Source organism: Monodon monoceros, unplaced genomic scaffold (assembly GCF_005190385.1).
Source record: "Monodon monoceros isolate NGI ecotype Baffin Bay Population unplaced genomic scaffold, NGI_Narwhal_1 Super_Scaffold_11, whole genome shotgun sequence".
In the NCBI taxonomy this organism is placed as follows: domain Eukaryota; kingdom Metazoa; phylum Chordata; class Mammalia; order Artiodactyla; family Monodontidae; genus Monodon; species Monodon monoceros.
This window is the reverse complement of record NW_021703767.1, coordinates 136,483,937-136,505,529: the sequence shown is the minus strand read 5'-3', so window position 1 is coordinate 136,505,529 and position 21,593 is coordinate 136,483,937. Positions and strand designations below refer to the sequence as shown.

The 21,593-nt window shown below is 38.2% G+C and overlaps 1 protein-coding gene across 1 annotated transcript; it reads left to right on the top strand.

Moving 5' to 3' along the window:
- The first annotated feature begins 2,159 nt into the window (after positions 1-2,159).
- On the top strand, positions 2,160-21,468 carry PP2D1 (protein phosphatase 2C like domain containing 1). The gene is given in 4 exon segments (XM_029213751.1): positions 2,160-2,182; positions 5,370-5,477; positions 5,479-6,401; positions 20,660-21,468. Coding segments are annotated over 4 exon segments (1,863 nt in total).
- The last annotated feature ends 125 nt before the right edge of the window (positions 21,469-21,593 follow it).

Sequence of the window (21,593 nt, the reverse complement as noted above, 5' to 3'; positions counted from 1 at the left end):
TTTCATGCACATACATATGAAAATACATAGAAACCGGTCTGGAACAATTTACACCCAATTTTTGGCAGTGGTAACTTTGGGGAAAGGAAGATCTCTTCTTTTCCTCTACATACTTCTGTATTGTTTGAACATTTTAAAAAGGTGTCATTGGGTGTCTAATAAATACATAGAAGTACATGTTTTTGTCAATAAAAGAAATAACATAAAATAATTAATCAATTCATAGACAAAATTAACAGACAGCAAATACGCTTTGGAAGAAAAGAAGCTACTGAGAATCCATGTAGAGATAGACCCAACTGCTCCCTTGCAAAGTATTTCAGCAATATGTTTTCTCTATTTTTTGCCTCTCTGGAAAGAAGTTGACCCTAAGTCACTTTTCTAAGGAGGTTTTCCTACAACTCTAATCACCAGCGGGCCTGAGGGCTGCATGTGGAGATATGAACACTCAGCCACCCTAAGAGAGATACCTGACCCCGCTCGGGAGCTGGAGCTGACAGGAGACTCAGGACTTGCTTGAAAGAACTGCCTCAGTAACCTTCCCACACTGACGTGGCATGGGTGTGATACAGCTGCTGGGAGTGATCAGGCAGTACACCTGCATGAGTGGTGTGAAGGAATTATGGAATAAGGAATTCATTCTGGGGGGCTTCCCTGGAGGTCCAGTGGTTAAGACTGTGCCCTTCCAATACAGGAGGTGTGGGTTTGATCCCTGGTTGGGGAACTAAGATGCCACATGCCGTTCGCCACGGCAAAAAAAAAAAAAGAGTTCATTGTTGAAATGTGACCTCACACAATTTGTGGAAGGAGCCGGGCAACTGAACATCTGGGAAAGGAAGCTGGAAGGACCAGAGGAGTCCGTAGCCAGTCTGAGAAGCCAAGGATATCCAGCCACTGAAGTAGGACCACAGAAGGCATGCTGATGGAGGAATCTGGAGGGAGTATTTGCCTTTGGGGGTCCACTTGCTGGTGGATCTGGGGCTGCTGTTGGCAACGTAGAAGGAACGAGGACAAGCTGGACCTGCTAGGCACCTCTGCATCTGGGGTCATCTCATTTTCCATGGCAGCGTTCAGATGTACTGCCCCCAAATTCCTTTCTTGCAAGTCTAACCTGGAACCACACAGGGAAAAGGATTCTGGAAAACATAGTTTCTAGCCTAACCAAGTTAATGGTGGGAGATGATTCTGGAGGAAAGGTGGTGAGTTCCATTTTGGACATGTTAATTTGGGGTTGACTGGAATACATGCTCGTGGTGATGTCCAGTAAGTAGTCGGGCTTGTCCAATCTTCTTCAATATGCAAACAAGCTGTTCTAAGACTCTAGTTCTAATACAGGCCTGGGGTGAGAAAGTGGAAGGCCGCTGTGGATTAAGAACCTAGGAACTAAAGATATCGACCAGGAATAAAGTTAGCCTCAAGAAATACAGTGCAAAAACCAAAAAGCCTGTACCTTTCAAGCAGTGACTTGGGGTGGCAGGATGGGAGTGGGGATGGCAAGACTCTCCAGGGCAGGTAGGAAGGGGTGCTGGAGAGATGGCTTGAGATACCTTACCCCTGAGTGGGAAGACAACTGTACATTAATTGAGAGTCACTCTTTTCTTTTCTTTTTGCGGTACACGGGCCTCTCACTGTTGTGACCTCTCCCGTCGCGGAGCACAGGCTCCGGACGCGCAGGCTCAGTGGCCATGGCTCACGGGCCCAGCTGCTCCACGGCATGTGGGATCTTCCTGGACCAGGGCACGAACCTGTGTCCCCTGCATCGGCAGGCGGACTCTCAACCACTGCGCCACCAGGGAAGCCCACTCTTTTCATTTTTTAAGTCTTATTATGCAGGCATAAGGCAGTCTATTCAATGAATGATCCTTATTTCAGAAATTTCAAAGACAAGTTTGTTACTTAACACAATTTGTGACCTTATTGCTTCACAGTTCTTCAGAATCATAGAGTGAGTTCTGACTGAGGTTCCAGGTGATGTAGTAAACATTCCAAGCAGAGAGGTCCACCAGCAAGTCAGGGGACCCTCCCACCGGCATCACCACCATCACCACTATCACCCACCCCTCCACTCCTACCACTGCCAACACTAGCCAGGTTGGAGGAACAGAGGCTGGGAAAGGTGGTAAAGAGAGGGTAAAGGATGGTGGCAATCCCAAAGGAACATGGAAGTTAATAGCGCTCTCAGGTAACGTTTCTTCATTTGTATTGGATAACAAATGTAGTCAATGAACAATTATATCTGCAGCTTTCTTTTTCCTCCACTTTCTCAGTCATCAAATGAAACTTTGGCTTCCTGTTAGACTATGTACGTGGAGGAGTGGTATATTCCTCCGACTACCTTATACAGAAAGGGCTTCTGTCTCTCTCTCTCTCCTTTTATTCTGCTATATTTTTCATGATAGTACTTATCTCTGATATTATGTGTTTCCATGTTTCCTTTTTTTTTATTATTATTATTTTTTTTTGCGGTACGCGGGCCTCTCACTGTTGTGGCCTCTCCCGTTGCGGAGCACAGGCTCCGGATGCGCAGGCTCAGCGGCCATGGCTCACGGGCCCAGCCGCTCCGTGGCACGTGGGACCCTCCCGGACTGGGGCATGAACCCGTGTCCCCTGCATTGGCAGGTGGACTCTCAACCACTGCGCCACTAGGGAAGCCCCATGTTTCCTTTATTTACTGTCTGTCTTTCATATCAGAATATAAGTTTCATTACAGAAAATGCCTTTGTTCGCATCTCTATCCCAAGCAAATAAACCAGTACCTGGCAAATTGCAGACATCCAAGTGTTTGTTGAATGAATGAATGAATGAATAAATATATGAAGATGCATTACATTCTAAGAATGGCTCCACGTGAGAGAGTTGTATTATGGCTCTATATAGGAAAATAAAATTCTGATATAACTTTATTTTTATCTGATGACTCTAGGTCTAACTATAGAATTGGTATGCCTTATATATTGTCCCAACAGTTCTACAAGCCTCAGAATAACTGTATCCTTTATATGAATATTACCAAATAATAGCAATTTTAAAATATTTGATATACATTTTGGTCAGAGAGCTGAAAAGCTTTACTCATTTTTTCCACTACTTCTCTGTGTGCCTGTCCACCTCCTTGGCTGGGTCGTCTTCATCCTTCTGCCTGCTAGCTGGTCATCCCTTTGGTTTGGCCTTGGAGCCCTTGCTGCTTTCTCAACTGAGCGTTTTTCTAGGTCAGCTTCTCAAGTGTCATGGTGCCATTCCTAGCCAGATGAAGTTTGGGTCCCTGGTTGAGCCCTGTCATGGGGCTCTGTCCTGGCTTCATCTGACCTGTCTGGTTCTTTGTATGAGCACATGGGTGGGACTACAGACTCCTCCCCTCATAGCTTCAAGGGCAAGACACCAACCTTATTCGTAAGCTGCACTGTAGCTGCACAGTAGCTGGTCTGTTGTAGGTATTGAAGAAGTGAATGGATGCTGACTAAATACTGAAATATCGATGAGTGAGATTGATAGAACTGGGGGATTTGCTTTAAAATACTCCAGTAAAAATGAGTAAAATGAAATAACGTGGCTGAGGACACAGTGGAAACGAGAGTGAGAAAATGTTGGTAATGGTTGAAGCTGGTGATGGGTATATGGGGCCTCATTATATGTTTCCATTTTTGTGTGATTTTAAAATTTTCCATTAAAAAAAGAAACAAGTTTCTTTTAGATTCTTATGGTGGTTTTCTGCTGCTAAGTCCAAATATTTGTACATTTTATAGACAACATTAATAAAATATATTGTTTTAATTAAGATAACTGAGTAAAGAAAAAGTTAAAAATAGAAAAACAAAACAAAAAAAGAAACCAAAATTGGTTGGTGAGGCAAAGCCAGGAAAGCTTGCTACTAGGCTAATAGTTCAATGAGCATTTATGGAGTGGAAATTTGTAAATGAAATTTTACTGTAGGGATGAGTAGCTGTATCCAATAGAGTTGCGCACATCAGGGAATTAAATACACATAAGGAAAGGAGCAGACTAAATATACCCATATCAAATACAATTCATATATGAGTTGAGTTGAAGTTAGCTAATTTTTTAAAATTAAATTGAAGTATAGTTGATTTACAATGTTAAGTTTCTGCTGTACAGCAAAGTAATTCAGTTATACATATGTATACTTTTTTAATATTCTTTTCCACTGTGGTTTATCACAGGATATTGAACATAGTTCCCTGTGTTATACAGTAGGGCCTTGTTGTTTCTCTGTTTTATATATAGTAGTTTGTATCTGTTAATCCCAAACTCCTCATTTATCCCTCCCCCACCTCCTTTTCCCTTTGGTAACCATAAGTTTGTTTTCATTTTTTAAATTTATTTTATTGAAGTATAGTTGATTTACAATGTTGTGTTAATTTCTACTGTACAGCAAAGTGACTCAGTTATACATACATACATTCTTTTTCATATTCTTTTCCATTATGTTTATCACAGGATACTGAATATAGTTCCCTGTGCTGTACAGTAGGACCTTGTTGTTTATCCATCCTATATATATAATACTAGTTTGCATCTGGAAGTTAGCTGGTTTTAAGATATCACATTTCATAAACATTTAAAGTCACTAACTTTGATTTTTCAGGTTTTAAAATATTTTGTAACCAAAGCATTTTTTTTCAGGTCTCTCATACCTCCACAGGCCCGTTCAAAGATCTCCTGCCGTAGGAATTGCCCATAAAAATGGATACAAATGGCTTCATAGGCTGAGTACTGTTGTAGATGCTTCAGATAGGAAGGAATGTAAGAAAGGGTGTCTGCTTTCTGGAAATTTATCATCCAGCTCCTTTTCTTTCCTCAGGCCATACCTCTTTCCCTTTGCAGTCCTAAAAATTTCTGTCCTTACTATCCATTCTTTTCATCATTCTGCTTGGTTTTGGCATCTCCCTTTCATTTTCTTGAGAACTCTTTAATTAGGAGAAAAGCGTTTTTTTTAATTATTATATTTCTTTATATAATATTATATAAATAAAATTATTTTATTATTAGGACAAAATCAAATACAAAAATAATTATGCTTTATATTTGAAATCACATTCCTAGATCTCAAGCATATACCTTCACTTGCCTAGATAAAATATTGTGCTGATTTATCTGAGTATTTGTTCTTAGAAGTCTAGCTGACTTTCTGGAGATTTTGCTGAATTTCATTTGGGCCTACACAGGCCAATCACCAATTCCTTAAGTACTTACTATGTGTTTTGGGGGGGAATCACAGAAAGAGGAATAAAAATATTCTAGGCCAATATAAAATCTCAGGATCCAAAACAAATTGCAAAGATAGGGGCCTGCTTGAAGAGATTTTCAGTGCATCATTCCAGGCATGTAAATATCTTTTATCCTGTTTGCAGAGTGTTTTGGAAATCAAGGCAATTGTACACAAGAAAACTGACATATGATTCAGATGAGGGAGTCCCACTTACCTGGAGAAGAAAGCATTTTAAAAGGAAAAAGAAGAGACCATCACGAAGTGCAGGTCTACAATGAGATGATAACATTTCCCTGTTCCATATGCAAGCATGAAATGGACCTACCTGGAATATTCCTCCATAAAAAGCAGCATGTAGCTCTGGCTACATTGGGCTTTCAGTGGATGGGTGGGAAGAAACCAGGGCTCTCAGCGATTGCTGATCAGAGGCAGTCCATCATTGCTAAACTATTGTCATCTTTTGCATTTACTGAAAAAATCTTACAGAGCATTAATAATGCTTTTGAGCTCCTTTGCAAGAAACAAATACCAGCATACTATAAGATTATTGATAACATTCCCAAGAGTTCAATATATCCTCAAAAAATCTGTCACCTATTAATTAAAGGAGCAGCCATTTGCGAAGACAGGAATTCTACATGGAGAGCTGACATGAATGATAAATTCACTGTCGTGAATAATTTTGGCAACAAACCCAATGTGTGTTTTTTTGGTTTGTTTGATGGACATCACGGTGCCTCGGCAGCAGACTTGACATCAGTGGAACTCCCAGTTTTACTTCTCCACCAACTTTCCAGACTTGATCCTTCCTACCAAATGACCCCTGAAGAGCAAAAAGTAATCAATTCTTTTCACACAGTGTTTAGAGAAGACTACAGAGCTATAGAAGACACCTTCTCCTCCATAAAGAAAAAGACAAAAGCATTGAAAAGTGAGTATGAGAACATACACAAAGCCTTTGCAAAAGCATTTTGGAGAATGGACAGGCTTTTACGTCTTGGAAGGAAAGAAGTGTCCAGGGCTCGATGGAGCGGCTGTTCTGCAGTTACTTGCATATTGGAAGGCAACATTAAAAGTCCCAAAGCTAAGAAGTCTTCGAGAAGATTCAATGACCTTGATGCTTCTTTGGGGATGCCGAAAATAATTTCTGGAGTGCTACATATTGCAAACACTGGTATGTATATTGAATGGTACCAGGTTACACCTTAACATGTTTTATTCCTGGCAGCAAAACCTCTCTTGCTTCCAGAATTATCTAGTGACCTATTATTTAATGACTTTCTAGTGCCTAGATATTTCACTGACCAATTTAAGAAACGACCAATAACCACAGTTTAAATGTAGATTTGCAGGCACAAAATGAATTGTAATTATGTCTCAAGGAGGCACGTACATGAAATAATGTGACCAAAACATGACGTTTTCTAAATGGGGTAGCAACACAGCTATTGATAAAGGCAAAGCAAATCTATTACATTTGCTCAGATCGGAATGAAACCAAAACATTTCCCACACTTCCCTTTTTCGGGAGAATGGAAAGTTCTTTGAGTGTTGTTAGTATAGCTGCTAAACTGGTCAGTTTTTCTGGTAACTAACATATTTGCAACAGGTCACTCTTGTGCTCACTGGCCAAGTTGCATCGATTTCATCTTAGGAAAAACAATCGTTCATGATTCAGTTTTATAGGCGTGTATTTCCTTCTCCAAAAATTTTGGCTGGATTCTTTTAATTTTATTTCAAGAAGCAATTCTTTTGACATGCTGTGCTAAAGTTCTAGCTAAGGAGCTTGCCAAAATCGAAAGCCCAGAGGTAAAACAGTTTTAGCCAAGTTAACCCGAGTTCCATGCTCATTTCCATGAGATGCTTAACTAGGGTTCCACCACCCCTTTCCTCGGTAGAATTATTATTAATGACAGTGTCCACTTACTGAATATTGCGCACAGAGTAATTTCTCATGTAGTCTTCCAAGAACTCTGATATCTAAAGATATCTAAGTATTGTTTTAAAAAATATATATTCGACATGTAACATTGTGTAAGTTTAAGAAGCAAAACATGTTAATTTGATACATTTTTATATTGTAACATGATTGCCATTGTAGCGATAATTACCACTTCTATCACATTACATAATCATCATTTCTTTATAGCGGTTGAAAAAATTAAGTTCTAGTCTCTTAGCAAGTTTGATGATTAAAATATATACGTTCTCTCTGTTCCCAATATTGTGCATTAGACCTCTAAGACGTATTTACTGCTCATTGCAAGTTTGGACCCTTAAACCACATCTGTTCTCCTTCCCAACCCCTGCCGCCATTTCTAAGTGGTGTTGACCCAATTGTCCAGATGAGAAAATAGAAGCTCGGAGAGGTGAAATTATTTGTTCAAGGTGTCAGAGGTAATAGAAATTGGAGCTGGAAATCAAACTGCCTCTGAAGGGGGTTGCTTCCAAATTCTGAGGAGTCTGGGCCTCAGGGAGTGGGACTTTGGCCCACACCAGGGCCAGATATACTCACCAAGACCATTACAATGTCAAGGTCCCTGGAAGCCGGCCTGTTTCTGATCTAACTCTGGTTGTAAGCCCAAAATGAGGACACCAGATTAAGCAATACCATGGAGCCAAGTGCAATGCCAATTCCCTTGGAGCATTTGCCATTTCTCAGGCCCTACCCTGAGGTTCCAAAGTGCTTCAGAGCAGGCCTACTTCATGGATGGAGAGTTTTCAGATTTCAAACTAATCTGGGAACTGACCCATATCCTTGGACTTTGGACCTCTATTAGAAAATATCATTTGATATCATGGTTCCTGGGAAATTAAAGGAAAATATACGAGATACTCAATAAGTAGATACTATCATCAAATATTCACTTTACTATGATTCATTACTTCCAAGCCCACTGTTGTTTGGCAGGTTCCAATTTCCAGGTCAAACATTTTTTTGGATCTAATTTACAGGCTTACATACATAACTGTGTTAAAATGTTTTCATTTGGGCATCCTTCATTCTAATAGAAACAAATAAGTAGGGGGAAAAAATCCAACTTGTGAAAGGGAGGTCATGATTTATGATACAAAAGTGCTCCTAAAAGAAAGTAATTTAAATGAGTTACAAAAAATAAATGTTCACACAAATTTATCAAGGGCATGTTTTGTATTTTATAAAACAAGACCTACAAAGATAGCAAGGGAATTCATTTTTCTTGTTTAAAATTTGTCAAATACCAGTATCATCACAACTCTGGAATTAAAACCAAGAACAACCTCCACCTCACTTTATAATGAAACATTAGTGTGGTGATACAGTCATTGAATAAGTGTTGAATTTGTGCATGTGGAAAAAGGTCCTTCCAGACAGACATTCCTGACTTTTTGTTCTTAGTACTTCTCATTTATATTGCATTTTATCACTTCTCCTGGTGCTCTCTTATTTTACTTCACTTAATCCTCACAGGATTAAAACTCAAACATATTGATACAGCATACATAATTACACTTTTTTCACAACATCAAATAAACCACAAATTTTTACATTTCTAATTAACCAATTACACTTTTTTCACAACATCAAATAAACCACAAATTTTTACATTTCTAATTAACCACACTAGTTCCTTATAAACATATGGGATTCTTATTTGATCCCTTAAATCCTTTTCCCCAGTGATTTTATATTTAATAGCTTTATTGAGATACAACTCACAAAGCACACAGTTCATCCAGGTAAAGTCTACAGCTCAATGATTTTTAGTATATTCACTGATACAGCCTTTTCTCCCCATCTTTTTATCTGTGAATCAAGTGTCTTCTTAGAGAACATATAGTTGGATCTTGTTTGTATTCATTTACTGTGGTTGTTGTTACAAATTTACCATAGATTTGGTGGCTCACACAACAGAAATTTATTCTCTTACAGTTCAAGAAGTTCTAAACCAGCATAACTGGCCCAATGTCTTCATGTCAGTGCTCCCTCCAGAGGATGTGGGAAAGAATTTGTTCCCTGCTCCTTCCACCTTCTGCTTGGCTGCCAGTATTCCTTGGGTTGTGGCCACATCACTCTGATCTCAAATGTGCCTCCATGTGCACATTTCCTTCTTCTGTGTCTGTAGCCAAATCTCCCTCTTGTGGTTGAATTTAGAACCCACCCAGACAATCCAGTGTTAAGCATCTCAGGATCATTAATCACATCTTCAAAGTCTTTGCCATATAAGGTAACATTTACAGGCTCCAGAGATTAGGTTCTGATATCTTTGGGGATTTTATTCAGCCAGCCACCATGTTTGTTTGTTTGTTTTTCCATTCTGCCAAACGTTGCCTTTTGATTCAAGTATTTAATTCATTTACATTTAAGGTAATTAATTATAGGGTAGGATATATGTCTGACATTTTGCTGTTTGTTTCCTATATATACCTTTTGTTTTTCTATTCCTCCGTTACTGCTTTCTTTTTTTTCAACTAAGATTAGTCATCCTTTTTTTTTAAATTTTAATTTTATTTATTTTTTTATACAGCAGGTTCTTATTAGTCATCCATTTTATACACATCAGTGTATACAGGTCAATCCCAAGCTCCGAATTCATCACACCAACCCCCCCACCCCCCGCCGCTTTCCCCCCTTGGTGTCCATATGTTTGTTCTCTACATCTGTGTCTCAATTTCTGTCCTGCAAACCAGTTCACCTGTACCATTTTTCTAGGTTCCACATAATGCGTTAATATATGATATTTGTTTTTCTCTTTCTGACTTACTTCACTCTGTATGACAGTCTCTAGATCCATCCATGTCTCAACAAATAACTCAGTTTCGTTCCTTTTTATGGCTGAGTAATATTCCATTGTATATATGTACCACATCTTCTTTATCCATTCATCTGTCGATGGGCATTTAGGTTAGTTCCATGACCTGGCTATTGTAAATAGTGCTGCAATGAACACTGGGGTGCATGTGTCTTTTTCAATTATGGTTTCTCTTTTTGAATTATGGTTTCTCTTTTTGAATTATGGTTTTCTCTGGGTATATGCCCAGTAGTGAGATTGCTGGATCATATGGTAATTCTATTTTTAGTTTTTTAAGGAACGTCCATACTGTTCTCCATAGTGGCTGTATCAATTTACATTCCCACCAACAGTGCAAGAGGGTCCCCTTTTCTCCACACCCTCTCCAGCATTTGTTGTTTGTAGATTTTCTGATGATGCCCATTCTAATTGGTGTGAGGTGATACCTCATTGTAGTTTTGATTTGCATTTCTCTAATAATTAATGATGTTGAGAAGCTTTTCATGTGCTTCTTGGCCATCTGTATGTCTTCTTTGGAGAAATGTCTATTTAGGTCTTCTGCCCATTTTTGGATTGGGTTGTTTGTTTCTTTAATTTTGAGCTGCCTGAGTTGTTTATATATTTTGGAGATTAATCCTTTGTCCAATGATTTATTGGCAAATATTTTCTCCCATTCTGAGGGTTGTCTTTTCGTCTTCTTTATGGTTTCCTTTGCTGTGCAAAAGCTTTGAGGTTTCATTAGGTCCCATATGTTTATTTTTGTTTTTATTTCCATTACTCTAGGAGGTGGATCAAAAACGATCTTACTGTGATTTATGTCAAAGATTGTTCTTCCTATGTTTTCCTCTTAGAGTTTTATAGTGTCTTGTCTTACGTTTAGGTCTCTAATCCATTTTGAATTTATTTTTGTGTATGGTGTTAGGGAGTGTTCTAATTTCATTCTTTTACATGTAGCTGTCCAGTTTTCCCAGCACCACTTATTGAAGAGACTGTCTTTTCTCCATTGTATATCCTTGCCTCCTTTGTCATAGATTAGTTGACCATAGGTGTGTGGGTTTATCTCTGGGCATTCTATCTTGTTCCATTGACCTATGTTTCTGTTTTTGTGCCAGTACAATGTTGTCTTGATTACTGTAGCTTTGTAGTATTGTCTGAAGTTAGGGAGTCTGGTTCCTCCAGCTCCGTTTTTTTTTTTCCCTCAAGACTGCTTTGGCTATTCGGGGTCTTTTGTGTCTCCATACAAATTTTAAGATATTTTGTTCTAGTTCCATAAAAATTACCATTGGCAATTTGATAGGGATCACATTGAATCTGTAGATTGCTTTGGATAGTATAGTCATTTTCACAATATTGATTCTTCCAATCCAAGAACATGGTATATCTCTCCATCTCTTGGTATCATCTTTAGTTACTTTCATCAGTGTCTTATAGTTTTCTGCATACAGGTCTTTTGTCTCCCTAGGTAGGTTTATTCTTTTTGTTGCAATGGTAAATGCGAGTGTTTCCTTAATTTCTCTTTCTGATTTTTCATCATTAGAGTATAGGAATGCAAGATATTTCTGTGCTTTAATTTTGTATCTTGCAACTTTATCAAATTCATTGATTAGTTCTAGTAGTTTTCTGGTGGCATTTTTAGGATTCTCTATGTATAGTATCATGTCATCTGCAAACTGTGACAGTTTTACTTCTTCTTTTCATACTTGTATTCCTCTTATTTCTTTTTCTTCTCTGATTGCCATGGCTAGGACTTCCAAAACTATGTTGAATAATAATGGTGAGAGTGGACATCCTTGTCTTGTTCCTGATCTTAGAGGAAATGCTTTCAGTTTTTCACCATTGAGAATGATGTTTGCTGTGGGTTTGTCATATATGGCCTTTATTATGTTGAGGTAGCTTCCCTCTATGCCCACTTTCTGGAGAGTTTTTATCATAAATGGGTGTTGAATTTTGTCAAAAGCTTTCTCTGCATCTATTGAGATGATCATATGGTTTTTCTTCTTCAATTTGTTAATACAGTGTATCACATTGATTGATTTGCATATATTGAAGAATCCTTGCATCCCTGGGATAAATCTCACTTGATCATGTTGTATGATCCTTTTAATGTGTTGTTGGATTCTGTTTGCTAGTAGTTTGTTGAGGATTTTTGCATCTGTATTCATCAGTGATTGGTCTGTAATTTTCCTTTTTTGTAGTGTCTTTGTCTGGTTTTGCTATCAGGGTGATGGCGGCCTCTTAGAATGAGTTTGGGAGTGTTCCTCCCTCTGCTATATTTTGGAAGAGTTTGAGGATAGGTGTTAGCTCTTCTCTAAATGTTTGATAGAATTCACCTGTGAAGCCATCTGGTCCTGGACTTTTGTTTGTTGGAAGGTTTTTAATCACAGTTTCAATTTCATTACTTGTGATTGGTCTGTTCATGTTTTCTATTTCTTCCTGGTTCAGTCTTGGGAAGTTATACCTTTCTAAGAATTTGTCCATTTCTTCCAGGTTGTCCATTTTATTGGCATAGAGTTGCTTGTAGTAATCTCTTAGGATGCTTTGTATTTCTGTGGTGTCTGTTGTAAATTCTCCTTTTTCCTTTTCTAATTTTACTGATTGGAGTCCTCTCCCTCTTTTTCTTGATGAGTATTATTTTGTATTAGATAGTTTCTAGTACATCATTTTAATTCCTGTATTTCTTTTACTATATATATATATATATATATATATTTTTTTTTTTTTTGCGGTATGCGGGCCTCTCACTGCCGTGGCCTCTCCGGTTGTGGAGCACAGGCTCTGGACGCACAGGCTCAGCGGCCATGGCTCACGGGGCCCAGCTGCTCTGCGGCATGTAGGATCTTCCCGGACTGGGGCACGAACCCACGTCCCCTGCATTGGCAGGCAGACTCTCAACCACTGTGCCACCAGGGAAGCCCCCTCTAACTATATATATTTTTAAAATATATATTTTTAGTGGCTATTCTGAGGATTATAATAAAATCTTAACTTAAAAACAATTTGGCTTGCATTAATGCCAACTTAACTTCAAGATATATATGGCATCTTTGCTCCACTATAGCTCTATTTCCTGCAGCCTTCTTTTTACTTTATAGAATTACATCTTTACACATTACAAGCCTATAAAGTTTTATATTATTGTTTTATGCAGCTTTCTTCTAAATAAGACAGGAAAATAAAAGTGTTAAAAATAAAATGCATTTTTTACTGTTTTATATTTACCTATATACAGTTGACTCCTGAACAACATGAGTTTGAACTGTGTGGGTCCCCATATATGCTGAATGTTTTCAATAGTAAACACACTATTACAGAATCCATGGTTGACTGAATCTGTGAATATGGAACTGCAGATATGGAGGGCTGTCTATTGGACTTGAATATCCACAGATCTGTTGTGTGTCCTGAACAGTGCTCCCCAGATACTGAAAGACAACTGTAGTTACCTTTCTTTTTTTGTGTGGGTTTGAGTTACAATCTAGTGTTTTCATTTTTGCCTGAAAGACTCCCTTTAGCATTTCTTGTATGGAAAGTCTACTAATGATGAATTCTCTCAGTCTTTTTTAACTGGGAATGTGTGAATTTTTTCATTTTTAAAAGGATAGTTTTGCTTTTTTTTTTTTTTTTGAGGTACACAGGCCTCTCACTGTTGTGGCCTCTCCCATTGCGGAGCACAGGCTCCGGACGTGCAGTCTCAGTGGCCATGGCTCATGGGCCCAGCCGCTCTGTGGCATGTGGGATCTTCCCGGACCGGGGCACAAACCCGCGTTCCCTGCATCAGCAGGCGGACTCCCAACCACTGCGCCACCAGGGAAGCCCTATTGATAAATTTTAAAACATTTTTCATCCAGTTAATTCTAATGCCTAGACTTCCTCACAGACAGTTTCTATTGACTTACTTTCTTTCCTGTATATTGGCTATGCTTTCATTACTGTTTCATTACTCTCTCATTACTCTTTTTTTGTTGAAAACTGGACATTTAAAATAATATAGATGTCCTCCCTCTCCAGGGTTTGTTGTTGCTACTGTTTGTTTTGTGACTTTTATGCACTAATTCTGTAGAGCCTATATTCTGTCATGTGCAGACAAAAAGCCTGTGCTTGGTTGGTTATCTTAGTGTTCAGCTAAGGACTAGATGGAGATTTCCTTAAATACCTACTACTAATATGCATGTCTTCCAGTCTTTGCTGAGGCTCTTTTTTGAGGCTTGTCTTGTAAAACATGGCAGGCAGTTTAAAATTCTGCCTATGCTTTTACTTCCTACTTGTGTTAATCATCAAGATTAGTCACAGGTGAGAAATTAAGGCTTGTTCGGGTCCTGGGCATGTATACAGCCTGCACATGTGCATGCTCTTCTGTTTCCCCAGGAGTATGTTTGAGCTTTTCAAAACCCTCTATAAGTTCTCATTCTTCAGCTCTTTCTTATATTTTTTGTAGTAGTCTCTTAGGATGCTTTGATCCTCTTGTCATCCCCAGATGCTTTCACTGCCTCAGGCAAGTGTGATTTTAAACAATTGCTGCTGATTGGTTTTGGCAAACACACTGAGAATGAGTTATTTGCATGGAGTAAGCTCTGAGTCAAGTCAAATGATGACAAGATTTGAGAATGGAGCTTTCCTCAGGGACTTGCAAGATAGTTCACATAAAGACAATTCTCCAGGGACAGATAATTTTAGGGAGGTCTAAAGCCATCCTTTCTCCTGCAGAGGCTGCTAGACTGTTGATTGCAGAGCTAGCATCACTATAAAACGCTTGGTTTTCAAGGCTACTGCAGAGCTGAAGACAAGTGGTTGGAAGTAGGCCAAGTTACAAGGCCATGACCACTTGGTTTTACCTACTTTGTTTCTCTTCAATGTTTCTCAGATTTTTGCAAGCCTTTGGTTAATTTCCAGCATTTTAGAAAAGTTGACTTTAACAATTCTTGTCAGTGTTCTCATTCCTTTTCCTGAGGAGTAGATTTTCAGAGATCCTTACTCTGCAATATCTAATCATTTCTTCTGCAATATTGAACCTGCTGTTAATCACATCCAGTGTACTGTTCATTTTAAATTTTGTATTTTCATCTTCAGAAGTTTGATTTTTAAAATTATCTTCCATGTCTGAATTTAACTTTTTGAACACAGGCAATGCACTTATAACATTGAGAGTTCTTGCCTACTAATTCCAACATCTGCATCAGTTCTGGGCTGGTTTCAATTGATTTTTCATTTTATTATGGGTAGTATTTCCCTGCTTATTTGCATGCTTGCTGTTTTAGTTTCTTAGGGCTGCCATAACAAATTAGCCGAAACTTGACAGCTTAAAACAACGAAAATCCATTCTCACAGTTCTGGAGGCTAGTTGACCAAAATCAAGGTGTTTGCAAGGCCATATTTCTTTCCTCCCCTGTTCAGCATCAGTTTGAAATAGTCCATTATTCTGGCAGTCTGCGTGGTGGGTGAGAGGCATATATTTATTTTTGGTTCAGTGTTGCAGTGAGGGCGTGGTTCTTTGGGCTCCTAGCTTTGTTGGGGAGAACCACTAGTTTTCCCCACCTTGAACAAGCCCTAGGTTTTGTTTCCTGTTCCATAACCCCATGAAAAGTCTAAGCTCATTTATTCAGCTCAATAAATGCTCTCAGGTAAAAACTGGCTTTTGCTCTTGGCATACTCTGGGATTCAGCCATTATTCTTTTGATGGGAGAATTCTTTACTTTCTTACTAGCTCAACAATGTACATGACTTAAAAGTATATACATTATCCAGGATATTTTCCTATTCTCAGTGGGAGTCAATCCAAGACCCACACTGGCACATTACTGCTCCTTTGTAATATTTGAGTGTTTTAGTGTATCTGCTATTCCAGTATCTTTATGTCTAGATTGTACATATTTGTTAATACCTTCTTTTAATGAGGCCCCAGAAACTACCTTTTTTTCCTAGTGTCCTTGTTCTCTGTCCTGTGAGCTCACTCTAGATCCAGAGGCCAAGCATGACTTTACCCACTACTTCCCTATTACCCACAATTCTTTGTTCCTCCAGCCCCCTTTCTTCTCTCTTCTTAAGGTTAACAATGACTCCTTTATCTAATCCTCACAACCTGTGAGGTAAGAATAATCCCATTTTAATAGAAGCTTGAGGCTCACCAAAGCCTTATTATATATGGTTATATCATTAGTGAGCCAGAACCCATGTCCTTTAAAGTCTCATTACTTCAAATGAACACCAGCAGCTTCCTGCTTCTAAGGTGTCCCTTCATTCTTATGTGTCTTCACCTTCCTCATTCACAACTGATGCTGTGTATGCAGATCTTTTAATTTGTTGTGATTTTCCTATCTAGATGTGATTGTCCTTAGTGGTTAAATAAGTTGCTTTTATAATTACTTCCAGCCCCATCTTTTTCCCCTAAAACCTAATTCAACTCCAGAATCACCTTAAGCAGGGGGGGAAAAAAAAAAAAATATATATATATATATATATATATATATACACACACACATATACATATTCTTAAACAACACTGACCTTTTATAACTTTTCCTTCCCCATCTCCCTTTTTTGGGGTATGTTGGTTTGTATATATGTGGACTCACATACATACAAACTGGATTCTGAGAATATAATCAACAAATATTTGACAGATAGTTGAGACTGACGTGTGAAGTACTGTTAGGCTCCAGTTGGAAAATGGTGAACTTGAGTTTCATGCTCACACATCTTACAAAACAATCAAAGGAATCTTTTGAACATACAGTGAAAACTAGCTCCACATCAATAAGGCTCTCATGCTAATCACCAGTAGGAAGAGTCAATACATGGCACCCATGCATACAATTTCAGCCTTTTGCCAAAATTAGAATCCTGAAAAAAACTGGATGTAAGTTGTTTTCCTAACCTCATCTACAGGTGTTTCTACTATGCTTCCATTTTAGGGATACTTCACTAGGGTTTAAATTTCCTGTTTGTTTATGCTGCTTTTCAACTGCTCCCTTTTCTTTCTCCAATAACTATTTCCTCATTTCGCAAGTTCCAAGTTCCTGCTCCCTACTCCCTTAAGCCTATAACTCTTTTTAAGGATTTTCTTATAGTTTTTTTTTAAATGGGTCTGAAATGAAACATTCATAGCTTCATCTCAATCTCTTTTGGATAGACTCTCTTCAGCTGCTTTTCCCCTTCATGGAACAGAAAGGAAAATAACCTTTGTCAAGCGTCTACTTATTAAATTACCTTCTTAAACTCGGCAAAAAATATTGCAGGTGGTAAATTGTTACTCACGGAAATAAAGTGACTTAATGAAAGTCACACAGACAAAACTGGGATTGAAGTACCAAGTAGCAAGCTCTCAAGACTTTCCTCTTCCCCATGCTGCTGCTTCTAAGTCAAGCCATCTTTTTATCCAGGGCACTCGTGCACCTTAGGGATGTTTCCTTTTCTCACCACCATATAACATTTCTCTTACTCTTTCCTCCAGTCCTTTCCTAAAACTTCCGTTTAAATGACCTTCATGGCCCCATCTGGAAAAAAAAAAAAAAAAGATCTTGCTCATTCAGATCTAGAATTCCGTTTGGGATTGATTCTAGAGGTCATTCTGAAGTTGACGGGGACACTCCTCCTTTTCACAGAGACAACCCAGCAATTGCAGAAGGCAGTTATGTCATTGCCTTCTGCATAAGGAACACTTTGCCTGACTATACGTGTCATCTATTTTATTTATTATTTATTTTATTGCTGAGTTGGGTCTTTGTTGCTGCGCACAGGCTTTCTCTAGTTGCAGCAAGTGGGGGCTACTCGTGGCAGTGTGCGGGCTTCTTGTTGCGGTGGCATCTATTGTTGTGGAGCACTGGCTCCAGGTATGCGGGCTTCAGTAGTTGTGGCTCGTGGGCTCTAGAGCAGGCTCAGTAGTTGTGGCGCACAGGCTTAGTTGCTCCTCAGCATGTGGGATCTTCCTGGCGCAGGGCTCAAACCCATGTCCCCTACATTGGCAGGCGGATTCTTAACCACTGCGCCACCAGGGAAGCCCCCATACGTGTCATCTTAAAAAGGCTTAAATATCATCTCAAAGCAGTTCATTTTAGTTCCCATTAATGTCCTTAAACATGTTGCCCTTCAAGTAACACTGTTCCTTTTTTAAATTGGAGTACAGCTGATTTACAATGTTGTTAGTTTCAGGTTCCACTTTTGTTTGATAACATTTTTCCGAACAGCACCATCTCTCCAACTACTGAAAGCTGGTAACTTTATGTCTAGGAATTTGAATACTTATTTATGCTCAGATTCATTATGTTTTTGTGTAAAGGTCTTCTTCATCACAATTCACTGCTTATTCTCATTTCCTCCAAACAGATATTACAGGAACCCTTCTTTAAAGCCAATCTCTCAAACTGTCATGTCTTGCTCCTCTCTCTTCCTTCATTTCTCCAAGACACATGGATATACAGTGTTATTTTTAAATCTCCCTCCAATTTCCGATCTTCCTTGAAGCTCTTTGTTCATTATTCTATTCTAGCTTTCAGCTTAATGTAGACAACCACTTTCAACAACCCCGACTGCAGCTGACAGCACATGCAACCCGAGGTCCAGGAAATAGAACTATTAACTCTGCATATCCACTTTTTCGCCATTTCTATTCCATTGATACTCTTCCAGGGCCTCTTATCATCCTCTATTTCCTGAGCTATGCACGAATAGTTGAGAAACACTGGGTACTTCCCCTTCATTTTCTTCTTCCTTCATGCAAATTCACAAAGGTTAAGGATGTGAGTTAGTCAGAAGGCACCATTTATCAGGATGAATCAACTGTCCAAGTAATTAACTCAAATCAGATAGCAAGTCAATGGCAGGGCAAAACCTGCAGCCATTACTTACTGTCCTCATTTTCTAGAAAATTTTATTGTGCTGAGCTTAAGGGATGTTCACAATAATAAAATCAACGAAAATGGCATTTCCTACTCTGTAGCACAGCAATTAAAAAGAAAAGGCAAACAGTAGTACCTAAGATGTTTACCAAGCTCTCTGCAGAGGCAACTAAAATCAAAATACCAACGTATTACCCTTCCACTGTAACTACATAATCACATTAAATGCTTTTCAAATCACACAGAAGAAACACAATGCTTTTTCTTTTTGCTGAGTGAGCTTTGGCTTGCTACATGCAAATAAAACATTTAGAAGTCAGTGGATTGACTATTCTGAGCCCCTGTGTTTCCAGAGCTATGGTCGCACTATTTATATGTGTAGGTACACAAAGAAATTTTCTAATTTAAGAGAGGAACTGAACCATATGTTCTCCTAAGAGAACAATTCAGTCTACCCAGTTGGCATGTTCAATACCAACCCATGCTGCTTTGCTGGTACAATAATTTAAAACTCAGCAGAAGTCAAGAATTATTTTACTGATTTCTCTTCTGCAGAGTGTAAACAGAATGACCAGCAAAAAAGTTAACAGAATATATTAATAACCAAACCGCAAATAAAAGAGGTCATTCAGTTTTGAGGACTATCATTTATACAGCTATCAGGTTTCCAAAATATTTTCCACACAGTCATCTTTTGGTCCCATCCAATAACTCAGATATTAACAATTGCCATTATGTAAATGAGCCAACAGGCTCACTCTATGCCTGACACTAATGCTTCACCAGCTCAGGCTCTGTCCAACATATTAGGTGTGTGAACCTTACCTTCTGAAACCTAAATCCCTTTACCTAAAACGTTAGGGGATTAGAAATGAAGACCTGCAACAACAAAATTCTGATTCCAGGTACAGTGCCATGTTTGAAATCGGAATATTCTAACGTAAATTTTGCCTATGATTCCAGCAATATTAACTCTCATAGGTATTATAAATATACAATTATGTTCCTAAAAACTTGGGAAAGTCAATTTTTCCTAACAAAGGATTCTGAGTCCTTTTTCGTATACCAAAGAAAATTTTGGTAATACAACCATCCTTCAATCTGTTCAGAGCATTATGTTAAGATTTTCTTAAGATTTTAATAAAGCACACATCATAGGTTCATCTGAATCATGAACAAACTACAATCAGATTTTTAATACCTCAGTTTTCAATCAAAGGGTTTAATGTTGGTTAGCTATTATCCATTTAATACATTAATAACACGTATTTTTCTTCACGGGGCTGACAATTTCTTTTTAACACACATAACAAACCTAATAAGATGGGCATTAACAGTGGCTTTCTAATTTTTTAATCACCCATACCTATAATATATTCAGGTTTTAACTTTGACCAGTTAAAAATTTACCTAACTGCACTCTTAGAAAAAAATCAAAGTTTGTATTTTTAATTGAAAAGGCATTTATTAAATTTTAAATGTCTGCTCTATGGAATATATGTTGGTTATAAAAAAGTTCAATTCTTGATTCTACAAATATGTAACACTCAGAAGCTGCTTCATAAAAAAATTACTTATTTTTCATTATCTGTAGTTTGTTATTTTAGTACTAAATTCAGTATTTTAAACACTAAATTGCTTAAAAATGAATAAATTAGCCCCCCTGTTTGAAATCTGAATTACTGTAAATCTTCTAATAATGATATCAATACTACACATATTTTAAAAATATTTTTAAGCGGCCTGATTTCTATTTATGAAGTTAACAGCATGCTTTGATATAAATGGTTATAAATCTCGAGGATCAATTTTTAAAAATAATCTTTTAGGTAATGTGCAAGCAGTCTTATGCAGAAATGGGAAAGGCTTCTGCCTAACCAAAGAACACACTACACGAAACACAGATGAAAGAAGAAGAGTACTTCAGAATGGAGCAATAATTAGTTCACATGAACCATACGGGCTCCTACAAGGGCAAATAAAAACCACACGAGGACTTGGATTTCATGGAAATCTCAAACTGAAAAAATTCATTATTCCAGCACCTCAAACTATTTCTGTGCCTATAGATGACTTATGTCAATTCCTTATCTTAGCTACTAATGGACTCTGGGAAGTTCTGGATACAAAGGAAGTCACTGCACTGACAATGACAGCTTTTCAAGTATATAAAGAAGCACAGTGTTCTATCACAGGAAACAAATTGTCACCATCCAAAGGGTCTCTGCTTTTCCCAATCGATGAACAAAACACATCTAAACCAGAAACTAACATCCACATAGTGTTTCAGTGCAAATCTGAAGAACGTGTGTCAACTATAAATTCAAGAGAAAATTTGTCAGATTCAAAATATTCTATTCATAACCTTAAAAATATAGGAACATTTCCACCAAAAATGACTAAGCGTGATCCTTGCAGTGAGAAAGAAACTGATGGACCAACCAGTGTAGATGGTGTGCCAAAAGACTCAAGTGAAAAAGAGAAAGGATCATGCACTAAGAGTTTCTATGGAGGTGCTGCTGAGTATATCAGCCATGAACTTGTAAGTGCTGCTTTGGCGGCTGGCTCCAGAGACAACATTACAGTCATGGTCACACTTTTCAATGGAAGCGAGTATCTCCAGAGAGCAAAAACATGAAGACAATTCTTCAGTGAACCAGATGCTAGGATAACATCAACACCACACAAATCATTTTTAAGAATGTAGTAAAGGAAATATAAAAGCAGATTGTGGGTTATACAGTACCATTTATATATGTTCAC